This window comes from Neofelis nebulosa, chromosome 6 (genome assembly GCF_028018385.1).
Source record: "Neofelis nebulosa isolate mNeoNeb1 chromosome 6, mNeoNeb1.pri, whole genome shotgun sequence".
Taxonomy (NCBI): Eukaryota; Metazoa; Chordata; class Mammalia; order Carnivora; family Felidae; genus Neofelis; species Neofelis nebulosa.
In genome coordinates, this window is record NC_080787.1 from 4,778,663 (window position 1) to 4,788,714 (window position 10,052).

At 35.9% G+C, this 10,052-nt stretch overlaps 1 protein-coding gene across 1 annotated transcript; it reads left to right on the plus strand.

Moving 5' to 3' along the window:
- The first annotated feature begins 8,567 nt into the window (after positions 1-8,567).
- On the plus strand, positions 8,568-9,500 carry LOC131515534 (olfactory receptor 2W1-like). The gene has a single exon (XM_058736238.1). It carries the CDS (start codon positions 8,568-8,570, stop codon positions 9,498-9,500), a length of 933 nt encoding a protein of 310 aa, XP_058592221.1.
- Positions 9,501-10,052: the final 552 nt, after the last annotated feature.

A 10,052-nucleotide genomic window follows, 5' to 3' on the forward strand; every position in this document is an offset into this window, starting at 1 on the left:
AAACTATGAAGAGAGACCAAATGTCCATTGACTGAGGATTGATATAGAAAAAGTGATGTAATATATATATATATACATATATACGTATATATACATATATGTGTACATTATCGTGTACATTCAAATTACGTTTAAATATGTTTGCTTCATTTGTCTTAAATCTCACTAAACAAAGTAAAATGTGTGTGTGTATATATATACATATATATATTGCTCAGCCATCAAAAAGAAGAAATCTTGCCATTTGCATAATGTGGATGGAGCTAGAGAGTATTATGCTAAGGGAAATAAGTCAGAGAAAGACAAATACCATATAATTTCATTCATATGTGGAATTTAAGAAACAAACAGATGAACATATAGGAGTGGGAAAAACTAAGAGAGGGAATCTAATCACAAGAGACTCTTTAGGATAGAGAACAAACTGAGGGTTGATGGAGGGAGGTGAGTGAGGGATGGGTTAGATGGGTGATGGGTATTAAGGAGAGCATTTGTTATTATGAGCACTGGGTGTTGTATGTTAGTGATGAATCACTTAATTCCACTTCTGAATTCATTACTGTATATTAAATAACAAAACTTTAAATAAAATTTGGAACAAAAAATGTGTTAATTTATATAGATGTGGTTTACATTATATTTTCAACATTTAATAGTAAATTTAATACACAAATAAATTCATCTTGGGAATTAATTTCCATGGAGGAAATCTAAAAAGAAAAAAGAAAAGAAAAAACAACAAGATGAAAGCCAAAGTCTTAAGAGAAACCTTTCCTAAAATGGTTGTTTGGAGAACCTCTGACCATAGTCCAAGATTCTTAATCACCTCTGTGGGGCACCAGTCCCCACAGTCTACACCATGTTCACTTACTAGCCTTCATCTCCTACATAAACATTTCTTGGAGCATACATAGACCAGCAGAGGCTCTTCTTGTTTCACTGGGCAAAGATTGAACTGCAAATGTGTCTAACAGGAGGGCGCACTAAAAGACTACAAATATCCCATGAAAAACACATTTAACAAACTAAATTCATCAACTTTTCCACCAGTTCCACATCTAGTTTTTCTCCAACATCCACATTAAATAGAGACTTCACTGAATCTTAGCTCAACTGTTGCATTTAAACGTGAAACTGATTGTAGAGTTATTGCAAGAAAGTGGTAGCTAATCAGTATTTCATGGACTCAGTAACTCGCCAAGCAAGAATCCTCCTGAAGGATTCTTGAAATGAAGTAAAATGAAGACTCATGATTGGTATATGCGACCTTTGGGCTACATAAGAACGGAACAGCTGTGAATTCTTCCCTCCTGAAACGTAAATATATTCCAATGTGTTTTGTTTTATTTGTTTCTCCACATTATTGTGTACATTCAAATTACGTCTAAATATGTTTGCTTAATTTGTCTTGAATCTCACTAAACAAAGTAAAACGTAAGCTCATGCTATGCCATTAGAAACTGAAGTCCACACCATGAAAAATGAAAACCTGTTTCGGTGAAAATATAGCATGCCTCTCTTTTAACATCTGTTTCTTCTGTGTGTGCTCTCTTGTTTTTCATATCATGTTCACTTTTAAATTAAAATTGCAATAACTAAAAGTTGAGACCCAAGGCTTAAACCAACATGGAAAATATTTACAAGCATGAAATCAAAGGTCCTGTATTTGGAATCACTACATTAAATTATATACACTTTAATTTCAAGCTTGACACTTTCAATAAGTATACCTGGGTTCTTACGTGACCTAAAGCTTAGACTGAACCAGTAATGCTTTTCACCTGCTAAACCTACTTAATATATATTTTGGAAAGTGTGTGTGCATCATGGATGCTCATTGCTTTCTTCAATGATATAGCACATCTACAGTACTGTGTTCAATTCTCAACTAATCGAAGGCATTTGATAGCCCATGGTGAGTCCAATGGATAGCAACCAGAAAAGCATGGTAATTAGACTTCATACAGTGTGAGCAACAGCTGACAACCATCTAGCACTTAATCTGGGAACATAAATCTAAGAGTATATTTGATAATAGTTTCTAATATTAAAGGAAACCCAAAAGACATATAAAAATTTTTTAAAGGCCAAACTAAACAATATTGTCTAGAGATGCACAACTGGGTAATCACACTATTAAAATACAAAGAGGTGATTACTATAAACATGAGGATAGCATATATTTTGTGGGACAGGAAAGGGTAATGATTGGGACGAGACAAAAAGAGAAGCTCCTGGGGTTCTTGCCAAGGTTCTATTTCTTGACCTGCATGTTAGTTATAAGAATATTCACCTTGATTCAGTGAGCTTTTGTTTTTTTTATGTATCTATGTTTTACTTTATAATAAAACTGTTTTTTAAGAAGCTATGTTAAATTGACCTATTCTGAGTTATTTCCAGAATAAAGAAAGGCAGACAATACCTAGGTTTTAAAGAGGCATCTCTGAGCTCAACATAAGGAGAAAGTATGAAGCCCTCTTTAGAGGACAGTTAGGAAGCTATGAAAACAGGAGTCATGTGAACATTCGGGGGAAGACCTCCTTCATAGGACAGAAGACTGGATCATGGTTTCTGAGTCTATTTCAACTCTAAAATTCGATGGCTTTCTCATTCCAAACACTACTCTAACATGACATGGTCAAAACAAGCTGACTGCATTTTGTAATCAAGAAATCTGGGGAGATTAAGTCCCCTGTCCTCTCCTACCTCTGGGTTTATCAGCTCAGTATGTACATTGTGCTTATGGGTACTTTTGTGTACGTCCTGTCTGTGCATTTAAAAAGGTACCAACACATAAAATTTTAGGCATTTCAGTTCAGTTCTAGACCACCGTGGTAAAATCACCAGTGGGAAAAATGAAGAGATATGGAAAAAATAGAAGAAGAATTTGTAGGCAGGTGAATACAATTTTTAATTTTTAGAATTAAATGGAAACCAAGCACAGTTCCTAGTGTTTTCACAAAAATTAACCCTCAAAGCCTCCCTTTGCGGAATATTATCATCATCATTTAACATACAGGGACACTGTTGTACAAACAGTGTTTTGTACAACAGTGATTTGTACATCATCATTTAACATACAGGGACACTGTTGTACAGGTTGTGTTTTTTTTTTCTTTTTTTGTTTTGCAGATAGTCATTTCTTTTCCAAGTTATTATTGAAATTCTAGTTAGTTAACATACAGTGCAATATAACTTTCATGAGTATAATGTAGTGATTCATCACTTACATACAATACTCTGTTGCTCATCGCAAGTGCCCTCCTATTAATACTCATCACCCAATAAACCCATCCCCCACCTATCTCCCCTCCAGAATCCCTCAGTTTGTTCTCTATAGTTAAGAGTCTATTTTATGGTTTGCCTCTTTTTCCCCTATGTTAATCTATTAAGCTTCTTAAATTCCACACATGTGTGAACTCATATGGTATTTGTCTTTCTCTGATTTAATTTGCTTAGAATAATACACTCCTCCATCCATGTCATTGTAATTGACAGGATTTCATTCTTTTGATGGCTGAATAATATTCCATTGTATATTTACATACCACACCTTCTTTATCCATCCATCAGACATTAGAACTTTTTCCAAAATTTGGCTATTTTTCATAATACTGCTGTAAATATTAGGGTGCATGTATCCCTTCAAATGAGTTTTTTTGTATCCTTTGGGTAAATACCTAGTACTGCAGGTGCTGGGTATAGGGTAGTTCTTTTTTTTTTTTTTTTTTAATTTATATCCAAGTTGGTTAGTTGGTTAGCATATAGTGCAACAGTAATTTCAGGAGTAGATTCCTTAATGCCTCTTATCCATTTAGCCCATCTCCCATCCCACAAATCCTCCAGCAACCCTCTGTTTGTTCTCTATATTTGAGTCTCTTATGTTTTGTCCCCCTCCTTGTTTTTATATTATTTTTGCTTCCCTTCCCTTATGTTCATCTGTTTTGTATCTTAAATTCCTCATATGAGTGAAGTCATATGATTTTTGTCTTTCTATGACTGATGAATTTCGCTTAGCATGATACCATCTAGTTCCATCCACATAGTTGCAAATGACAAGATTTCGTTGTTTTTGATTGCCGAGTAATACTCCATTGTATATATATACCACATCTTCTTTATCCATTCATCCATTGATTGACATTTGGGCTCTTTACATACTTTGGCTATTGTTGATAGCGCTGCTATAAACATGGGGGTGTATGTGCCCCTTCGAAACAGCACAACTGTATCCCCTGGATAAACACCTAGTAGTGCAATTGCTGGGTCATAGGGTAGTTCTATTTTTAATTTTTTTAGGAACCTCCATACTGTTTTCCAGAGTGGCTACACCAGTTTGCATTCCCATCAGCAGTGCAAAAGAGATCCTCATTTTGCATCCTCGCCAACATCAGTCATTGCCTGAGTTAATGTTGGCCCTTCTGACAGGTGTGAGGTGGTATCTCATTGTGGTTTTGATTTGTATTTCCCTGAGGATGAGTGGTGTTGAGCATTTTTTCATGTGTCGGTTGGCCATCTGGATGTCTTCCTTGGAGAAGTGTCTATTCATGTATTTTGCCCATTTCTTCATTGGATTATTTGTTCTTTGGCTGTTGAGTTTGAGAAGTTCTTTATAGATTTTTGATACTAACCCTTTATCTGATATGTCATTTGCAAATATCTTCTTCCATTTCATCAGTTGCCTTTTAGTTTTTCTGATTGTCTCCTTCGCTATGCAGAAGCTTTTTATTTTGATGAGGTCCAAATAGTTCATTTTGTTCTTGTTTCCTTTGCTTCTGGAGATGTGCTGAGTAAGAAGTTGCTGGGGCTGAAGTCAAAGAGATTTTTGCCTGCTTTCTCCTCGAGGATTTTCCTGGCTTCCTGTCTTACATTTAGGTCTTTCATCCATTTTGAGTCCATTTTTGTGTATGGTGTAAGAAAGTGGTCCAGGTTCATTTTTCTGCATGTCAGGGCCCAGTTTTCCCAGCACCACTTGCTGAAGAGACTGTCTTTATTCAATTGGATATTCTTTTCTGCTTTGTCAAAGATTAGTTGGCCATATGTTTGTGGATTAATTCCTGGGTTCTCTATTCTGTTCCATTGATCTGAGTGTCTGTTTTTGTGGCAGTACCATACTGACGTGATGATTACAACTTTGTAATACAGCTTGAAGTCCAGGATTGTGATGCCTCCAGCTTTGGTTTTCTACAAGGTGTTCTATTTCATTCCATTGATTTATGTGTCTGTTTTTGTGCCAGTACCATACTATCTTGGTCACCACAGCTTGTAAGATAACTTAAAGTCCGGGATTGTGATGCCTACAGTTTTACTTTGCTTGTTCAAGATTGTTTTTGCTTCAAAGTCTTTTGTGGTCCATACAAATTATAGGACTGTTTCTTCAACTTTTGTGAAAAACGCTGTGGTTATTTTGATAGGCATTGCCTTAATTGTGTAGATTGTTTTGGGTTGTATAGACATTTTAACAATATTTGTACTTCCAATCCATGAGCAGGGAATATTTTTACATTACCTTGTGTCATCTTCAATTTCTTTCATAATTGTTTTATAGTTTTCAGCATACAGATCTTTTGCCTCTTTTTTAGGTTATTTCTTAGGTATCTTATGTATTGTATTTGGGATTTGATTCCTTGATTTCTCTTTCTGCTGGCTCATTTTTGGGGTATAAAAATGCAACAGATTTCTGTACATTGATTTTGTAGCCTGTGATATTACTGAATTTATATATCACTTCTAGCAATGTTTTAGTTCTGTCGTTAAGATTTTCTACATAGAGTATCATGTAATCCACAAATAGTGAAAGTTTAACTTCTTCCTTGGTGATTTGAATGCCTTTTATTTCTTTTTGTTGTCAATTGCTGACACTGGGACTCCAGTGCAATGTTAAATAACAGTAGTGAGGGTGGACATTCCTGTCATTTTCCTAACTGTATAGGAAAAACTCTCAGCTTTTGCCCATTGAGGATATTGGCTGTGGGTCTTTTGTATATGGCCTTTATGATGTCGAGGTATATTCCCTCTATAACTACTTTGTTGAGGGGTTTTATCATGTTGGATGTTGTACTTTGTCAAATGCTTTTTCTGTGCCAACCAAAGGGTCATATGGTTTTTATGCTCCCTTTTATTAATGTGGTGTATCACATTGATTGATTTGCCAATATTGAACAACTCTTGAAACCCAGGAAAAAATTCCAATTTATCATAGTGAATCATTCTTTTAATGTACTGTTGAATTTTACTGGCTACTATTTTGTTGAGAATGTTTGCATCCATGTTCATCAGGGTTATTGGTCTGTAATTCTCTTTGAAGTGGGGCCTTTTCGTAGTATTGGAATTTAGGTAATGCTGGCTGCATAAAACAGTTTGGAAGTTTTCCTTCCATTTCTAATTTTTGGAATAGTTTAGAAAAATAGGTATTAACTCTTCTTTATATGTTTGGTAGAATTCCCCTGGAAAGCCATCTGGCTTTTCAGATTTTTGGTTTGGGGAAGATTTTTTATTACTAATTTAATTTCTTTTCTGATTATCATTCTGTTCAAGTTTTCTATTTCCTCCTGTTTCATTTTTGGTAGTGTATATGTTTCTGTAATTTATCCATTACTTCCAAGTTGTCTAATTTGTTGGCATATTTTTTTTCATAATATTCTTTTATATTTGTTTCCCTTTCTGTGGTGTTGGCTGTTATTTTTCCCCTCTCATTAGTAATCTCATTTATTTGTGTCCTTACTCTTTTCCCTTTGATGAGTCGGGCTAGGTGTTTATCAATTTTATTAACTTTTGCAAGGAACCAGCTCCTCAATATATTACTCTGTTCTCTTTTTTTAAGTTTTTATATGATTTATTTCTGCTCTAATCTTTATTATTTCCCTTCTTTTGTTAGCTTTAGGCTTAGATTGTTGTTTTTTTTCTATCCCCTTTAGGTGTAAGGTTAGGGTGTGTGCTTGGGATCTTTCCTGCTTCTTGAGGTAGGACTGTATTGCAACATACTTCCCTCGTAAGACAGCTTTTGCTGCATTCTAAAAGTTTTGGACATCATGTTTTTGGGGCTTTTTTGGGGTTTTTTTATGTTTATTTATTTTTGAGAGAGAGAGAGAGAAACACAGAATGTGAGCAGGTTAGGAGCACAGAGAGGGAGACACAGAATCTAAAGCTGCCTCCAGGCTCTGAGCTGTCAGCACAAAACACAATGTGGGGCTTGAATTCATGAATGGAGATCATGACCTGAGCTGAAATCAGATGCTTAACCGACTGAACCACCCAGACACCCCTTGGACATCATGTTTTAATTTTTCTTTCTTTCCAAGTATTTTTTATTTTCCTTGTTGACCCATTTATTCTTTATTATGTTGTTGTTTAACCTCCATGTATATGTAGCCTTTTCAAATATTTTCTTGTGGTTAACTTCAAATTTCATAGCATTGTGGTCATATGATCTCAATCTTTTTGTACTTATTGAGGCCTGATTTGTGACCTAGTGTATGATCTATCCTAGAGAATCTCCCATGTGCACTTGAAGAGAATGGTATTCTTTATTCTTTATCCCTTTTCTCTTTTCTTTTAGAATTGAAATGAGATTTTACCTATAGAGTTCCAAAAAAGAACAACAAACAGAGGATTCATTAATTGGTAGATTACATGGGAAAAACCAATTCAATGACTGTTCAATGAGTTTTTTTGTTCGAGCTACCTATCTTGCTAATTTGCTGAATTACCAGGTGAGTAGAAGCTAATATAAGGAGGTGCTATGTGTATGTGGTAACCAGATGCTTCTGAAATTAGTTTAATATTTAACTATTAAATCAAACAAATCAGTATGGCTATTTAAATGGTGTACTGGCAGTCATGAAAGGTATTCCAAGAAACACAAAGCCTCTGTACATGGAAATAAAGGTTAATAAGAAAGATTTTTTCCTGGAACCAAAACTCATGCACCGTAAAAGGACAGTATAGTGCATAATACCAAAGTTGGTACAGGAACAGCAGTGTCAGCAATGTTGAATGGAAGGGGAAAAAGGAGGAGGTGGTTGGTGGTGATGGTGATGATAATGGTTAAAATGCAGACATTTGTAAGTGAATATGGAAAGTGACTCTGCTACCAAATGGTGACGCTTATGCCAACATAATAGGTTATATAACTTTTTACTTCAAACCCCACTCCTTTGATATGGGGGGTAAAAGTCATCCCAAGTGATGTTAATGACATAATTTCAATAATGAACAAGTCAAAATATGAGAAACTCTTAAAATATATAATATTATGGATTTATCATTTAACCAAATTACCCATAACCATAGGTGTCATGGCATATTAAGCCTTTTCAATGACTTACAATTCAGTGTGACTGGGTTTACCATATTATTTTTAGGACCACTCTGGTTATAAGTAAACAGAGAGGCTTTGGGCACTGAACACAGAGAAACTGTTAAAAGAGGTGCTCCAAATGGAAGAGAGAACACAAAGAAGTGAACTTGGGATACTCATGGGAAACTTTAGAAATTTTTATTTCTACTTAAGAATAATACTATTTTTTATTACCATACTATTGTCTTCTAGACCTTCATAAGGAGCCATGGACACAAACAATAGAAGTTCCATGACAGATTTCATCCTGCTGGGGTTTTCTGATTGGCCGCAATTAGAACACATCATCTCTGGGATTGTCTTCATCTTCTATATTGTGACTCTGGTAGGAAACACAACCATCATCCTTGTATCTAACCTAGACAGCCAGCTCCATACTCCCATGTATTTCTTCCTATCCAATTTGTCTTTTCTGGATCTCTGTTATGCAACTAGCATCATCCCACAGATGCTGGTTAATCTATGGGGTCCAACAAAGTCTATTACCTACGGAGGATGTGTGCTCCAATTCTTCTTTGCCCTTGACTTGGGAGCGACAGAATGTCTTCTCTTGGCTGTGATGGCCTATGACCGCTACGCTGCTGTCTGTCAACCTCTTCACTACACAGTATTAATGCACCCTCAGCTTTGCCAGAAGATGGTGCTCACCGCCTGGTTAGGTGGTCTCGGTAGTGCCTTCATTCTTTGCTCCCTGACTTTGAAGTTGCCAAGATGTGGGCACCGGGAGGTCGATAATTTTTTCTGTGAGATGCCAGCCTTGGTCAAGATGGCTTGTGTCTACTCAAAAGTAATTGAGATTGTAGTCTTTGCTCTTGGAGTGATATTTCTTCTAGTACCTCTATCACTAATTCTCATCTCATATGCAATTATCACTCAAGCTGTTGTGAGGATCAAGTCAACAGCAAGGTGGCATAAGGTCCTTAATACATGCGGTTCCCACCTCACAGTAGTAACTCTCTTTTATGGAACAGTCATTTATATGTACATGAAGCCACAGAATAGCACATCCCAAGATGAGGGGAAGTTCCTTACTCTCTTTTACACAATCGTCACACCCACCCTTAACCCTCTAATCTACACTTTAAGAAACAAAGATGTAAAGAGCGCAATAAAAAGAATACTGTATGTAGAAAAATGGTAAACAAAGGCATGAGTTTGACAGAAAAGAGATAGAGAAATAGTATTGACCTTCACCAACATGAATTGATTCATTTATGCAAAGGGCATTTATTGGATGTTTACCATGTACTAGGATTGTACTAGGCATGGACTTTGTAAAGAAGTAGGAAGTACACAGAAATTACAAGGAGACAGAGACACAGATATATAAAGTAAGCTAAATTCACACACTTAAAAAGCTTCAAGACTAATCAGGGTCACAGATAAGCAAATATACAATTATGAAATGTGGTTAAATACAGTAATGGATATATGTACAAATATTAAGAAAATATTTCACATGGAAGTTTACTTTAATATAGGATTACACTGGACACTCATTAATTTCTTCCCAGACTTGCTACTTCTATGGTAAATAACATCCCCTTCTATCTACCTGATATGGCCAGCAGGGCTTTTGTGGTGGAAAACAACTTACAAAAGGAGGAAGGAAGGAAGGAAGGAAGGAAGGAAGGAAGGAAGGAAGGAAGGAAGGAAGGAGGGAAGGAAGGAAAGAGGGAAGGAAGGAAAGAGG